Source organism: Colossoma macropomum, unplaced genomic scaffold (genome assembly GCF_904425465.1).
Source record: "Colossoma macropomum unplaced genomic scaffold, Colossoma_macropomum, whole genome shotgun sequence".
In the NCBI taxonomy this organism is placed as follows: Eukaryota; Metazoa; Chordata; class Actinopteri; order Characiformes; family Serrasalmidae; genus Colossoma; species Colossoma macropomum.
The window spans coordinates 7,488,212-7,505,687 of record NW_023494797.1 but is presented as its reverse complement, the minus strand read 5'-3'; the positions used below and the strand labels follow the sequence as shown (position 1 = coordinate 7,505,687).

The 17,476-nt window shown below is 39.0% G+C and overlaps 1 protein-coding gene across 1 annotated transcript in view; it reads left to right on the top strand.

The window, feature by feature from the left end:
* Positions 1-712: 712 nt before the first annotated feature.
* Positions 713-17,476, top strand: part of plekhg4 (pleckstrin homology domain containing, family G (with RhoGef domain) member 4) — a 93,011-nt gene continuing 76,247 nt past the window's right edge. Inside the window, exon 1 of the mRNA XM_036584168.1 lies at positions 713-843. Within this exon, the coding sequence (XP_036440061.1) occupies positions 841-843 (3 nt within the window). The 5' untranslated portion in view covers positions 713-840. The remainder of the gene's footprint in view (positions 844-17,476) is intronic.

Here is a 17,476-nt window from a genome sequence, read left to right as displayed (position 1 = left end):
GTAGTGATAGGAACCAGATGTCTGAGTTTTATTGCTCTGAAAGCTGCCTCGCAAAGTTATTCTGTGAAATGTGATGTGATATGTTGCATAGTGCCTGAGACATTGTTTATATATATATATATATATATATATATTGTTAAATGCATTCATGGCAGAGAGGTACCTACAGGGCATTGAAAGGCAAACTTTCTATAAATTTCTCTACAGGGAACCATTTAACATCAAGCCATTTTTAATGACTTTGCTTACATTTTAATAATTGAATTATGCAGAAACTTGGAAAAATAGCTGTAAAATGTGAGAAACGATTTCCAGTGATTGATTATTAGATTGCTGTCACATTTTATTACAGTTCAGAAGAAGAGAAAGATATAAACCGCTGTTGTAGGGGGATGGTGATTTATATTAACTGTATATTAACTTTTTTATACAGACTGTCTCAATAGCTGTTTTCCCTGTTGAAGTCCTATCATTTTATTTCTGAAGGCAGTCTTTAGAGCCGTTTTCAAAAACATCTCCCATCTCATTTACTGTAGGTTGTAGTTTAAATTGTCCCTCTCATGTTTCCTTGCATAGCACAGTACAGCAATAGCAGCACACTGGCAGTGGGAGGTGGTCCTAACTGGCTAAGGGATGGCAGACAGAAGTCGGAGGGGCGGGGTTAAAAGAGGGCGGTCTCTACCTCGTGAGAGTTGCTGCAGTGTGTGCAGTGTGTCAGTGTGTCGGAGACCTACTGTTTAGAGCACTACATACACATGCATACAGCCCGTGTGGAGTTCAGGATTATCAAGAAAATGAACCACGAAAGCAGAAGTTTATTCAGGACACAATATTCCCACCATGGTGAGTTTAGAGTTTGACTGGAGTGTTTGCTGAGATTTTAGGAGTTGATCGGGGGTTGAGCTGAACTGTGCTGAGGTGCTAATAGCTTTACCTTACGGGGTCTGAGGGGGGAGGGGTGGGGAGAGTGTGTGTGTGTGTGTATACTGGTAGTGAGAGGTTACCTTAAAGAGCCTGTGTCCTACATTCTTGATTTTATTTTTTTTCTGATATTCCCTTATGATGTGTCTATGTGGTTATATACCAAAAAAATGGCCATAATTAATGTTTTAAATACTTTTTTTCTATAGTTTTTCTTTAGAATTAAACAGGTTGAGATATGTAAATGAGCTCTGCTCTTATTGGCTGTCCTTATTGCACCTCATTCAGAAAAGCAGTTCCAGCTGAATCACTCTTTGCAAAGTTCAGTCTGACTGTGAGGGGCTAAACTGCTGTAGACTGAATTGGCAGATATATTTAAATGCATTCATTTTCATGACATCACAAAACAATTGATTCAAATTGGGCTGTTTTTGCAGCTTATTTTCTGTATATGAACTGTACGGACTGTTAAGAGAAGTGTATGTTTATTGTATGTTTTGAAGCTTTAACAGTGTCTATATACTACATCAAACTCTTTTATTTAAAGAACAGTGAGGAAATTTCACATTTCCAAGATATGAATCCTTTAAGTGAGGAAATATCCACAGTGAGAACAGCAGTGAATGAATGTTTCAGAGGAGAGTTAGAACTGTGGAAGTGTGTGGTAGTACTGAAAGTGAGTTTGTGTTATGCATTGAGAATGAGGTTTCTGAGGTGAATCAGTTGGTTAAAACTGTGTGCGTGTATGGGTATGTTTGTGTGTGTGTGAGAGAGAGAGAGAGAGAGAGAGAGAGAGAGAATGGGTAATTACTGGTATTTTATTAATTATAGCTGTGTAATGTGAGTTAACTGTGGCTGCTTATTAAAGTGTGTTTGTTTTTTTTTGTTTTGTGTGTGTGTGTGTGTGTGTGTGTGTGTGAGAGAGTGAGAGAGCAAGAGAGAGGTGAATGAGTGGGCAGCCTGTGCCATGTGTCCACTCTGTTGGCTGGCTCTTGTGTCCTTGAAGCAGGTAAAGGCAGAAACCCACGGGGCTAAACTGGAGACTCAGCACAGAGCTCCACTGAGAGCTGTGTGTGTGTGTGTGTGTGTGTATGTGTCATACTGCAGCTGTTCTGCCCTCCTCTCCGCTCTTACACACTGGAGTGTGTCTGCAGAGAGTGCAGCCCTGAGAGGGAAGAGTGGGTGTGTTGATGGGTGTTGCTATCAGCGGTGTTTATTTGTCTGTTTAAACACTCAATCTAAGAAAAAGAATCTTTCTATCTGTCTGTCTGTCTGTCTATCTATCTATCTATCTATCTATCTAACTATCTATCTATCTATCTATCTATCTATCTATCTATATATCTATCTATTTCCATCTGTCTCTTTCTTCCTCAGTCTCCCTTGCTCTCTCTCTCTCTCTCTCTCTCTCTCACTCTCTCTCTCTCTGTGAAGAAAACATGTGTGGATTTAATTTAGCTTGCTCTGTGTTTGGGCCGATGTTAGTTGACATTGAACCAGGGCCTGGAAAAGAAAGAAAGAAGGAGAAAAAGACGGACACTCTTGCACTGCCTGACCGCGTTCATAGTAGTATTAATGCATTCATGAGAGCATTAATCAGCCTAGCTCCTTTTAATAGACCTGTTGGCCTGCAGAGCGCCAGAGGAAACGCTGCAGTCTTGGCTAAAGCTAACTCTCTCCTACTAGTGTCTGTTCATCAGAGGAAGACGAAGTAAATGGAAACAAATGCTTCCATAAAGCCCTTAACAGTGTTTCATTCAGGCCCAGGCTGTTTCTCATGATGTCAGTGTCTTTAAATAGGTGCCTTTTGTTCACCTCTCCTTTTGACTGTTGGCCTTTCTTCAGCTTTAGCTTTAGGCTTTTGTGTCTGCATGACTTGGCACAGTGTATGGTGTGTAACTCAGTCCACACTGCTTTAGTTCAGGTGGTCCAAGAGCCACTAGGTTATCTTGTACCTGTGTTTGAAGTGCGGCTCGACCAATACGTCACCTGGCCGATACTAAGGTCCTGTTTGTATCGTCAAGTATCCAGCTGAGAAACAGTCATTTAAAATGTGTTTTATGTTGTAAGGAGCAAACTGCTGTGAGGATGTGAGGAAAGCAGTCACTTTACAGAGACTGCTGGGTTGAAACTCACCACTTGTTCATGTCTATTTCGGTGATACAGACTGAACTGGTAAAGTGGCCCAGAAAACACTATCATGATCAGATTAACAAAATTATGCAAAATGCATCCAGAGGTAACCTTTAGGATGAATTTCGGATAACTTAGTTTAACATTTAAAAAAAAGTCTATGAAGGGCCCAAGTGATATAACAATTTTGTGGCCAGTGCTGAATTTTAAGGGGATGAAAATCCTGACAACTTGTAATGTCTGCTGATTATAATTTTGTGTTTATATTTTATTCATTTACTATCTTATACTCCACTAGTTTTAGTATAATTATACCATATAACATACTCCAATAGTTTCAGCATAGTTAGTCCTGTTCAGCTGAATTTACTGTAGTGCAGTATTTGACACACTGAACAGAAATCACTGTAGTTTTAGTTTTTGATAGCGTCATTATTTATTTTTTTTTTATGTGGCACATTTGGTGCGTTTTCATTTATCATTGACACCTTTTGTGAATTCGTGCTATTTATATATATGTGTGTGTGTGTGTGTGTGTGTGTGTTTATATATATATATTTATATACATATATATTTTATATATATATATATATATATATATATATATATATATAGTGAATTTAGACAATCTGACAGTTGAGCACCGACAGTCAGATCAGTCAATAAAGCACCGTTTAACTAAGAGTTGAAGTCTGTTTTCTTTTGCACCAAATAAATTTATATCAGCTGATATCACCAATTGGAATTTTTAGCTCCTTAAAATCGGTGTTAGTTGTGAAATGTTCATATCGATCGGGTCCTATTTTGAAGAGGTGGTGTTTTGGGAATGGTGAGCAGATGTGTGTGTTTACTTAAAGAGATGAGAGGCCTGAGTGTGTCTGTTCTCAAAGTGGAGGTGGTGTGTGAAGTGTTACTGGTTAACTCATCAGAGAGGAAAGAGTGTGCGAGTCTGTTTGCTTGTGCTGGTAAAGAAATCAGCTGCAGTCAGAGCAGCATAGAACTCATGAAAAACAGTCTAATGTGTTTAATGATGGATAGGTGCTCTACATTAATAGCAAACACATTGTGGGACAGTGTTTGGAGTTACGTCTCTTGTGTTTGTCAGTGCAGACTTGAGTGTTTAGATGTTGTATAGGCTGTGCTGTGTGGATGTGTGAGGGTGTTTTATCTGTGTGTGTTGGTATAACAAATCTAACAGAGCAGGTTTTGTGTGTGTGTGTCTGTGTGTGTGGAGCAGTACAGGTCTCATGGTTGGCTGATATGTATTTTGCTGTCTAAGCCTCACCTCATCAGACCTGCTCAGTGCTGCGTATCTCTCTCTCTCTCTCTCTCTCTCTCTCTCTCTCTCTCTCTCTCTCTCGCTCTCTCTCTCTGAAAACGACTTAAAACTTTTTGTTGATTTTCTGAGTGGAAAATAGTGTCCATCTCAACAGAGAACACACCTCTGCTCATCATAATGCACAATTGTTGCTTATTTGCTGAATTTAACATATTTAGAAAAAAATAAAACCTAAAATGTGGCTTGTACAAAAGTTATGGCACCTTTAATATGTTTAGTTTTATTTTCTCCAATATGTTAAAAACAAATTGTGCACCAATATGTGCAGAAAATGCCATATTTAACTTTGTTCCCTATAGAGGATGTGTTCTTATTTTCAGTTTAACAAATCAATCAGCAAAGTATGCAGTTTGACCTGGGGTGTTTAAACGTTTGTATACAACTTACACTTTGCGTTTACAATTTAAAAAATGCTTCAGTACAAAAAATAGCCAAGTGTTGCTTTTTGCTATGAGTCCCTCATGTCCATTCTGTTTTTTTCATTATATCAGTCAAACCAGTGAATGACATTAAGAGATCCTCGATTTTCATGACCTAGTCAGACCCCATCTTCATCAGGCTTTGATCAGTCAGGTCTGTGGGTTTATCACTATCACTATGGGATCGCTGAAGATTTATGTTTAAAGATGCAGCCATAATGTTGTGTTTTCTAAACAAATTCCACCTGGTAAAGTGTGAACTTAGCTAACAACTCATGCTATTGTTGAAATTCAAACTCACAATTCACCCACAATAAGGCAGTGTTTGTGTAATGGGTGATTTTACCAGCTTGCTAATGTTCAGGCTATTTCATTTAATGCACAAATAATACACCATGCTGTGGAAGTCCCATTAAACAGCATGTAACATCCTCAGCATAAATAACTAACAGTGCCTTATTTTCTGAATCAAACACAATACACTGCCAGGATGTTTTTCCCTCACAAAAATGTAAACCTTGACTGTAAAAACAAAAGTGTTGCAGAAAAGTTTTGTAATGCCATCTGTAAACAAGATGTCATTGTCTTTCTCAATAATGCACCAGCATCTGTTCTTATGTGAACCCTCTCAGTAATTTCCTGGGAATTGTACATGGTTTCATCCAGATAAATTGTTGCTTCAGTGTTCCTGGGATTAAGACTTTGGCTTGTGTTCACGCTAAAGCTCTTCCCGTTTAATTACTGTTAAACTTCCATATAAAAGTGCATATGTGAAATTAATTTTGGACCCCAAAGTCACTTTTAAGACAACTGCTTTTTTAATGAAATTATACAGTTGGTCAGTGTTCAAGTACTGACCACAATATGCTTAGAAAATCTCTCTCTCTCTCTCTCTCTCTCTCTCTCTCTCTCTCTCTCTCTCTCTCTCTGTCTCTCTCTCTCTCTCTCTCTCTCTCTCTCTCTCTCTCGCTCTCACTCAGTTTGATCAATTATCTGCTAGTGCTAAACTGACCGGACATGCCTAAGGGTGACTAGCTGCATAATACCTAGGCCAATTTGGCTTCATCCTCTTTGGGTTTTATGAAGCGTGAACTCTGACCCCCTAATGCTGGACACAGCCAGAGTCGCGAACTATCAGGCAGAGAGTGGGGAATGGCTTGAATGGAAGCACAGTGTCAGTGTTTTTACTGTTCGAGAGTGAGAGAGAGAGAGAAAGAGGGGTGAAGGTTGGATTTTGATGAAAAGGCATGAAGGTTAATTTTTGTGCAAAAAGCAGTAAATCATGGCATTAGGCTAAGACCCTGCACACCTTCACTCTGACAGCCGTGACATACAGGCACAACTAAAGACATGTGGAGGAGTTTATACAGAGAGAGGGAAAGAGAAGGAGAGTGAGTGAGCGCATGAAATGTTTGAAAGCTTGTTTGCCATCACGGACTCAACAATAAGTGATTCATCACTTTTTCCAGGACGCTATTTCTTGTGCACAAACACACAAACTAATCTTCCCCTTTTGATTACACTGAAGATGTCATTCAGTGGAGGTACTTGATTCAAATGTGTGCATTCTTGCCAAAAGTAAGTAAACTTGTGTTAATGTAATATGTTGTATCCATGTGGAAATAATGTGCACATTTGAAACACGTAAATCTAATGGATTATTTCAGTGCATACCGGCGCTGGCTTTTTATTTGTTTGAGAGACATGTGCATGGCATAGATTTGAGTATCGCACTGACTTATCTCAGTTTCATCTTTCTTTCCTTATGTCAAAATTAGACTTCCTCCTCTTTTGCAAAATATGCAATGTGGTTGAAAAGCACCTTTGTATTGTCTTTTCAGGAACGGCAAATTTGTTTTTCCATGTGTGTGTATATTGCCAGTGTTACATCAACATGAAAACACTGAAGACCCCTTACATTGTCTGATCATAGCAATTGGGCCAATAGAAATTATCTAGATTTACTTGGAATAAATTCTCATAGCTTTCACGTAGATTAAAGTTAGCAATTTGTTCATGACAGCAACATGTATTTAGGGCCATCACAATTATTACATCATCGCCTGATCACAGTTTTTAAGATGACTGCACAGCTGTTAGCTTTCACAATCATATGTTTGCGTCTCAACATACAGAATGTGCATTTTTTTGAGACATAATGGATCCTGTGATCCTATGACAGCAAGACAGTTTGGCCACTTTAGGCTTGTGCCTTAGTAGTTGCATATAATGAACAGACAAAGATCATTAAATCATTAATCACAGTTATTTTTCCCAGAGTTGGTAAGGCAGCTGTAAGTGGTGAAGTAGATTATGGACCCCTTATGCATTCCTGTGATTGGTTGAGCTTGTTCTTTAACACCCCCTTGCTTTGTGACAGTAACCTTAGTTATAGTGGACAGGAAGCAGCCCCCTGTCTATGAATAGTCCATTTGAAAAGGAATGACCACAGACACGTCCCTCTTTCTCACTCTCATGTACACACACATACAAACCCTTCAGTGACCATGTGTTGGGCTTTCCTGCTGGCCTGTTACGGTCTGTGACCTACTAAAGCATGTGAAAGTGTTGTTTCTGTGAACAGAGACATAACAGCCTGTATTGAGAGTGAGTCTCTGACAGCAGGTAGGGAAAGTCATGTACAGGTTGTCTTTGTTGGGTATCGCCTCCTCATATTACAGCCTGTAACCTACTGTAATTGACTTCCCTTGGGAATGCAAAGCAGCATATTGCTTCAGAAGTGTATCTGCATCTATAATTACCACAGTTTGACCCACACATGCTAACAAAAATGATTATAATAGATCCAGCTTCAAGGACAAGCCGCTTGATGTGATGGATTAACTCAAATTACTGCTGGGTAGTACTGATTGTCTATGCTGTTATTCTAGTATATCACACAATCAGTGTTAGTACCACAGATGGATGATGAATTCTTAGTTAACTGCAATGATTTTCTAGCTACTTCAAATTGTTTTTAGAACAGTTTGGAGCAAAACAGGCCAATCAAAATACACAGTGTCTATTTTGTAAAGTGTTTTTAACATAGAGTACCAGTATCATAATACTGAATTTTATTAATACCACCCTAAAGAAAAGTAGGCATAAAATGTAACCTAATATATTAAGCAAATCATTTTTGAATATTTGAACACCCAAGTAATTTCATGCTCTTATAATTTTGTTTATTTACATGATCATGCCCCATGCATGCATAGCCAAACAAACCCAGAACTCCAGACCGCCGGAAGCTCCTCCCAGTTGACCTTACGTTGTGACATCCTGCTGAGTTCAGCCCCAGACAGCGCCACCACACAGTCCAGCTTTCAGCCAATAGACAAGCACCTTACAATAGAGCAGACTGGGACTCTATCCATCACTGGCACTGGGCCAAAAGTCAACTTTTTTGTGTAGCTTCCACTCAGGCCCTGAATAGGCTTTGATGTGAATGGACAGGCTCTGGTGTTATTTAGCGTTCTGGGGATTAACCCGAAAGAGCAGGGCACTCTGAGGATTCAGACTTGTGTATTAGAGCGAATATCTTCCTGTGGGTTCGGACGGAGCTTCTGCAGGTTTGGATTTCAGAGAGAGACTGATTAAAATTAGCCCGGATTATTTTGAGGAGACACTTGAAGCTGTGGGGAGTGTAGAGAGTCCTGGAAGTCTGCTGTGTGTGTGGCCACGGCAGGTCCAGTCCCAATTTTAATTCTAAATGGCATCTTCATTTTCTTCTTCACAGGGTTCATTTGTGTTGCCATGGAAACCAGATTTATCCACAGATTAATTTGTGTAATTATGGCTTACTTCTGAAAGATTAACATGTTGACTGTCTTCTGAGCAAATAATCTGGCAGTGTGTGGTGCAACGGTTATGTGCATTTTGTCCATGAAAAGTGGGATTTTAATATCATACGAATGCAGATCTCCCTTTAGGCACTATGTCAGTAATGAGAGAAGTACAGAAAAAGCAATTTGGCTCTTTATCTCTAGACCACCTTCTTACCCAGTGGAACAGAGTATTGAAGGGCTGGCTCTGTCTCTCCTTTGTAGGGGTTTGAAAAGGGATCGGCTTCCCACCTCAATGTTGTGGAGTGAATAAACAAATTTAATTGCAGTCTAAACCATCAAATGGAATTATCCATTTATAGACCTTTAAAATCAATCTGAAATCAAAATGGACCATTATTTTTACCTTGTTAGTCAAGTACGATTCATCATATTTTATTTTTAAAGTCTTTGTTTTATCATCTTCCATCAAATCATGGTGACTTTAATAATGCTTTAATATACTTTCAATGATTTTGTAGATACTTATCTTTAACTGACATTCAACTGACTATCTAACTTGTCTGTTTAAAATAAAATATGTATGTATTAAATGTCTTTTAACCTAACCCAAAACCTAAACCTAATCATAACACTGCTCCTAACCCTGACGCTTTTCCAAGTCATAACCATGATACTACTACAGTTTGTTAATAACTTGAACATCTGTAGATCTATGTAAATCTATAGGGGTCCGTAATGTACTGTCCAAATAAAATGAGCCCATGATTGTTGGATGCATCTAAAACGTCTTGATTATTGGGCGGAGACTAATAACATTAACCAATAATGTATCAATATTGTTTCATCTCCATCTAGCACTGACGAAAATGCCTGCTAGTTCAGAGATCCTCCTTAACACTGCTCCTTTACTTGGAAATTTGTGACTTTATGGAAGGAAAATATGTTTTGATTTCAATTGCATGTTTTAAAGACTGAATTGGTTGTGAACTTTGCAATGCATTGCTAAACCCGAACACTTTTTACTTCAGTTTAGAACATGAGGATCAACAATACTCTATCAGTATTACCCTGTCAATCTGATCAAGTGGATTGCTGAATGCCTCTAGCACAGAAGGGATTACCTAACTGTCTTGCGTCGTCATGTAATTTTTGCAAGTACTGTTGAATAGTGACATTTTGTTCCATTTTCTGTTTGAAAAGTTTCTAATTACAGGTTTCTGGGTTTCTTAGAACTGCTTCGGCATCAATTTTATTGAAGAAGTACAGCAAAGTAAAGCGTTCAGGGAGATATTTGCTCTATCCAGGTCTTCAGCCAGTGTTTTTAAAGCAGGCTTGTTCTCATTCCCTCAGGCCCATCAATAACTGGGGAGGATGTTCTAAACTCATGGGAGCTTTTTCAAACATGCTTTATGAAGTCAAGCCAAAAAGGTTGGACGGTTAAGAGTTGTGAAGCTACATCAGGTTTTATCGTTTGCTGAATCTGTGATTTGTTTCTTCTTTCTGTGCTTGTTGATGAGCCTTCTCAGCTCTATAGCGTTCTTGAATGCTCATTTGTTTTCCGCTTTGCTCACACCAGGAATGTGACAAGACAGTTTTACAACTTCAGCAGTGCTTCTGCTGCTTCTGCATATAGACATACGTGTCTCTTCAAGGTAAACTACTATCTCTGATTTATGTAACCTGTGTTGGCCATGAGTTACAAGACTGAACAGGTTCTGGAGTGTTTTGTTACTCAAGAGTTTCTGAAGCCAGTAACGTGCATTATTTCTTTGCAACCAATGACCAAAAAACCATTTGACCGGGAATGGTCATTAATCATGTTAATCTTTGTGCATTAAAGTTCAGAGAGGCATACGTTTTAAGGGTCCATATCCTATGTTTTTCCTTTTAGTACGTTTGTGTGGTTTTATGTACCTGAAAGTCTTAATTTGTACATTATCATTTTTCAACCTCTTCTCCCTAGAATTACTGTGCCTTTAAGACTTATATATATATCTGTTATAATTTGCTGTATTGTTTCTTATTCCAATAGCAGTAAAGTGTGAAACACTCCTTATATTGGGGTTAAACCGCTGTAGGCTGAATAGGCGGAGCTTCCAAAGTTTTACAATAGCAAATCAGTAATCTAAACAAGACTGAACCACATTTTTATGAAATTTCCATCTAACTAGTAAGCTGCCAGATTAAACAGACATATTTCCAGGTTGTTCCCCCAGATTCATCTCGTTAAAGCTCTCATAGGGAATTCATGTTCATGGAAATATGGCTGAATATAGATAATTTTTGCTGAGTAATCCAATTTCAAATGATAAATATGTCCTGGAAGTGTTATTCTTTTGGCCTAGATACTATATTTGAGATGGCGTGGCACTCCAGGTAAGGATAGCGAATGTGACGAGAGGAAAGGCAGATGTGTACGAGTGAGGGTGGGAAGTTGGAATACATGATGTTGAAGCAAATGATTCAAGGACAGGTCACTCTTACAGGAAGAAGGGCAAATTCAACATTTCTACCAGTGCAGGACCTATTCTGCTTATCAGAAGCTGCCAGGTTGTGGTCATTGTATTCAATTGACAGAGATAAAAGTGCTTAGGTGATGAGGGAGAGGTTTTTAACGTTTTGTTCATGCTGTACAAACCTCCCAAGTTATGGTCAGCTCATGCTGACTACCATTTGCTATAGAGCTTCTGTGTCGCTAAGCTCTCTGACAAGCACACCCTTAGACAATAGCCCTCATCTGACCAGGGTTCAGAAAAATGTAGGAGCTGAAAATATTCTGTTTCATTTTTTTAATGATTAAAATAGCAGCTTTCACTCTCTTTTTCATTCTTTCTTTTTTCTTACCCTCTTTCTGATGGACAGCTGGCTCGTTCTGTCACTTGTGTTAGGGTGAAAGGTTAGGTCCCTGCGGATCTACCCCCACACTGTCTGTTGCTCTGTGTGTGCTCACGCTCTTGTCAGTCAGTGCAGCCATTAAGTGTGTCTCTTGTTATTTCACATTTGTTAGGTATAAGCATTTCTCCACCCATCTGAGTTGTTTACTTCGATGATCATCTTCTCAGGAGGCTCATAAGTGACTTATCATTGCCATAGTTTTGGGTCACTGAGCACATGTACTTTTTCCCCAGTTTACATTTACATTTGTGGCATTTTGTAAATGCTCTTATTCTATATTGGTTGTATATCTTATTTTTTTTAGATTTGTCTCTGGCCTTATTTATCTTTATTTCTTTTTGTTTATGTCTTTGCTGTCAATTCTAGAGCTGCAAAATGGTTTTTCATTGTTTTTAATAATGACAATAAAGATATATCTATTTATCAATCAATTTTATCCAGAACGACTTATTTGTGTTAAAGAGGTAAGCGTAGTAGTGTTTGGAATCTTGCCCAAGAAGTCTTATGCTGCATTTACAGTATGATGGTAATCTAGATATTCTATATTTTTTAATGGGGCAGCGACGGAAAACTCTGCCACTGCCAGCAGTAACAAAAGCCTACCACAGCGATCAGCGGGCCATTCCACCAAATGTTTAGAGTTCCCAAACTTAGAGTTCCCAGAGTTCTGATGCTTTGTTTATTCATTAGACTTTTTAGGTGGTCATCTGTTGCATTCTAAATGGTAGGGCTTTCATTTCTCACTAGCTAATTATTATTTTTTCTTAGTGCCTTCTCATATCTGATTTGATTAGCACGTGGCTTGCTAGTCCATGCATCAATTAATCATTTATACTATTTTATTGCCTTTCCTCCACAATCATCCTGAGCCATTAGTCAAGAGTGGCCCTTGGTCTTTTAAGCAAAGTGTTCATCTCTGTCCTCTGTGAAGACTACTGGGAGGTTAACACAGTTAGCAGAGTCACTGCACCCTTGGGAGCAGATGATGTGATTGATTATTCATTTGCCAGAGTGTGGCCTGTAGAGACAGGATTAGTTAAGTAATCTAATATGATGCTGCTGTGGGCCGGTCTGCTGGACAGTTAGAGGCCAGATGCTTGATTACGAGTAGCTCTCAGTGCTGCAGTTTTTCCTGTCATGTGGATCGTTACTGAAATGGATCTGCAACTCAGGAGAAATCAGCTTTTAACTGCTTGGAACCTCAAAGGCCACTCACTCGTGTTTATTGTGGAACAGTTCAGATTGCTTTCATGCTGAGGTTAGCAATTCCTAAAAAAATCATATGGTATATGAAGGTTCTATATAATGTAGACCAGATGGAACTTCAAATCCTCAGAGAAGTGTTCTCACTGGATACTCACTGACAAAGTGTGCACAGTCTACTTTTCTCATTTTCCTATAAGAAAGTGTGTTTGCTTGGTAGGCATAGCTACAGAGCTCTGTAGAACAATGCCATTGTAAACCTCTCCAACCCAACATGCTAATGTCTCTGAGAATAAACTAACGAACAAGGATAGACAGGGGAAAATGATGGCTGCTTGTGTGGCCATTCATATTAGGCAGTTGCTGTAAACCAGCACCAAATCCCTCTCCGTTTTGCTCCAATCCAGTGTGTTGTCTAAGTGCACACCCAGATACTTGTACATTGTTTTTAATTGCTCTCTGTCTTTGTGTGCCGAAAGCCTTGCTTCATGCCCTCTGCGTGGCTGTTCATAGTGCAGAACTCCAGGGTCACCTAGAAGCGAGCATTTTTTCTGCTGGCCACCATGCTTTCTAGGTAATAGTAGATCAAGAGAGATGCAGAGAAAGCTGTAAACTCAGAAAATTATAGACATAAAAGTCTGAAGAAGACTTGTGTATTTTACTTTCTCCTAAATGTGTTTGCTTTCACAGAGTTTGAGATGGAGAAGGCGTATTGATCCCATTTCCTTCCTGAGTAATTAGCTCAAAAGCCCCACTCTAATGAACGTGTGTGACCAGTGCTTTTTCAGCATGAGAACTTGAGTGTTTTAATAAGTGACAGCTCAGAGTAAAACGCTTGGGGGGTATTTTCTCACTATCAGTACAGGTTGAGCTGATGTGAAACTTAATGGTGAGGTTGAGGGTTTTATGTGCTTTTTGCACTTGGTCCCAAACTACCTCACACAAAAAGTCCCTTCTCTTGCTTTTGATTTCTGCATAATAGCCATAGCCACACTAAAGAACACTGTAGTTCTTTTGTTACTTTCTCATTGCCTACTGGCGTTTATTCTTAAAAGATGTTGTTCTGGTTCTAAAATCTGATTGGCTGATCCACATTTGAAGCTGTTGTGTAATACTCCATAGTACGCTATGCACACGCATGATTGCATGTATCAATATATGTTGTATGCATTTTTTTTTTTTATGGATGGATGGATGCTTACATGGATGGATGGATGGATGGATGGATGGATAGAAATAACTTTTGTGATCCTGAAGGGAAATTGCAGTGTTACAGTAGCAAGACATATAATTGGACATAAACTTACATATATTAGGCAGAAAAAATAGACATAAATTAGGCAGAAACAAAAATACAAGAGAATAGGAATAGAAGGATATTTATTAGCATATTTACATAAGCATATAAGACACACTTAGAAAACGTAGGAAGATATCGAATGTGAAGATGAATGAGGCCCAATGAATATAAACATAACTAGGGGTAGCAGCAGTATTTACAGTCTAAAGTGCGTAATGAAAGTGTCATTACAGTAGCAGGTTATGATATATTACACAGTGTACTAACAAGAGAGGTGATATAGTGATGTGATTCAGCACAGTTCAGACAGCAGGAGATCAGCACCGTCACTCGTTATAGAGTTTTATAGCAGTGGGTAAGAAGGATCTCACACGGCGCTCTTTAACACAGCACAGTTATAACATATATATATTCAGTCTGCCACTGAATGTGCTTCTCTGTTTTTCCAGTGTAGCGTGCAGGGGGTGTAAGGTTTTGTCCAAGATGGCTAACAGCTTGTTGAGAGTCCTTTGTTCTGCCACAGCCTTCAAAGAATCCAGCTTGACTCCTACAACAGAGCCAGCCTTCCTAATGAGTTTGTTTAATTTGTTCAGAGCACTTTTGTTAATTCTGTTCCCCTGCACACAACAGCATAGAACATAGCACTCGCTACAGCAGACTGGTAGAATGTCCATACGAGCTTCATGCACACACCAAAAGACCTCAGCCTCCTCAGGAAATACAGGCGCCTTTGGCCTTCCTTGTACACAGCATGACAAGTGTTACAATTCCAATCCAGTGTGTTGTATAAGTGCACACCCAGATACTTGTACGTCAAGTACAAGATACTTTTTTTCTCCCCAGTTTTTAATTGCTCTCTGTCTTTGTGTGCTGAAAGCCTTGTTTCATGCCCTCTGCGTGGCTGTTCATAGTGCAGAACTCCAGGGTCACCTAGAAGTGGTCAAGTAGCCTCAGTCATGAGCATTTTTTCTGCTGGCCACCATGCTTTCTAGGTAATAGTAGATCATTTTCTAAAAAGATATGTGCTAGAGCTTTCTGCCTGTACATATTCAAGTGAAAGCTAGCTAGCACATCTGATCAACACTCATGATGCAGTTTGGCATGTTTAGCAACAGGGAGAAGCAGTGTTCAAAAAAACACAGTGAAAGAAACAAAAATGTTCAGCCTTCAGAAAAAAACACAATGTGAACCTCCCCTTAATGCGGCAAATTATGAAAAACTATTTCATGCAATATTCTTTGACCTTTATGTTGACTGGCAGCCATAAAGCATAGTAAGTGAACTACATTGCTTGGTGGACGAAAAGTTATTATTGTAGTCATTATTACTAATAATTAAATTATTTAGTGAACATTGGCATATTTTATCCTATTGTATTTTTTGCCATTATGTAAGGTATTCGCTGTGTGCCTAACACCTGCTAATTGTGGTAAAACCACTGTATATACGTATTCAGGCCTGACTGAAATGAAAATTTTGAGACTGATACCGATTTTAAGGGGCTAAACATTCTGAAATGATCAGCCGATTTAATTTTATATTTGTATTCTAGATTAGTATTTTATACTTTAGTAGTTTTAGATAAACAGTGCATTGTTGGCAGGATATAATTTGTCAGTTCTCAGTTGTCATTGGATACATATATCAGGAGATCGTGTGTTCAAATCCCATCACTTCTATAACGAAAAATGTTGCTAAATTTTAAATCGTTATCTGTATTATTTTCACAGATTTAGATAACGTAGAGGGACAGTATTATTGTTTAGCTGATATGTTGGTCAGGCCCTGCTATGCGTCCCACTTCAGAAATGACCGAACACATTATATTTACAGCTGAAGCTGATGAGGAACAGATAGGCATGTATGTAACTAAACATTAGTCACATCAAAGCTAAACAATATTTAGGTTTGTAGATTGTGAAAACATGAGCTGGAACAGGTTCAAGGCTTTAATACTCTGACACTGATGGGCCCAATTCGTCATACAGAAATGTTTGAGAGAGAGAGAGAGGGGGAGAGAGAGAGAGAGAGAGAGAAGGGGAGAGAGAGGGGGAGAGACCGGATGCTCTGAATGAGAGTGTGTTAGTGATGGTCTGAGATAGTGGTCAGTGAAGTGTATGGGGATGGGAGGTGCAGTGTAAGGCGGACAGAGATCTAGAGCTAATGAAAGTTTGCTGAAATGAAAGGAAGAGTGAGAGAGAGTGAGGGAGAGAGACTGATAACAGACAGAATGCTGTACTTGTTCAGAACTTATATAAACTGTGTCCAGATACATGTTGTGTGTGTATGTACTGTGCAAGAGTCAGAGACCACCTGTCGTTTTAATTTCCAAAGGAAAATCAGTGAAAAAGAAGTTTCCAAGACTAGAGTTTAAAAACTATTAATAGACAGAGAAAATAAAACTGAGGACAACCACCAGAAGTGTCCTCATCAGATAAACAGTACTGAAAGCTTTCATCTTTGAGAGAGACGAGAAAATCGAGCTCCACTCTTGCTTCCGATCTGATAAATGCAAAGGTGTTTCTGTCCATCCTTCCAGTGTGAGGAGACAACTGAGTACTACGAGTCTGAAAGGATGTGTAGCTGTCAAGAAGCCCTTACTGTGAAAAAGTAATAACAAAAAAGAAGAACATTTGCAAATCGAGCAAAGAAGCTGCTGGTGTTCTCAGAACAATGAATTGGCCACCCCAGGACCCAGAAATCAACCTCACTGAATATGCTTGGGGTTACTTGGATGTAAGAATCAGAAAATACAACGAACTTCTAAGACTGAACTTTAGAGGTGTGGGAAAATGGCCCTGTAGGTGTCTTTGAAAAGCTGAAAGCAGTTATCCCAAAATAAATGGAAGCTGTTATAATGACACAGGGTGGACACACTAAATACATTTTAATTTTTTTGAGTATTTAGTTTGTGTCCACCCTGTATTTTTGCTTTTGCCTTGACACTAAAAAATAATAACTTGTACTTGACTGAAAATTAATAAACAAGGTGCTCTATTTATCTTTTGTTAGTTGGCATCTGTGGGTGTTTTATATATAAATCTATGCATATATGTGCAGCTGTTCAGAGTAGATGAGTAACAGTATGTTGTCTCATGTTGTAACACAGTCGGCCTGGGAACTCATCTGTGCGTTTGTGTGTGCTCTTTTGTGTTAAAGCGTACATAGCTCAACCATCTGAAATAATAAAACTCTCTTTCACACACAGACACACACAAACACAGGGGCAGTCCATTTAGAAGCTGTGACTGGCCAAGCTTAAACAGCTTCCTCCCGTTAATCTAGCGTAAGCCTCTCATTTGTGCACCTAGAAGAAGAAAAAATGGTCTCATGTTTGTCTTCCCCCCGCAACCATTAACCTGACAGTTTTCTCAGCCAGTGTTAATTGATAACCTGTTTTTGCCAATCAATGCCTGATCTCTGAGCGTTATGCTGGAGTATGATGTGATTTGTTTGTGTGTGTAACCCTTATTGATGT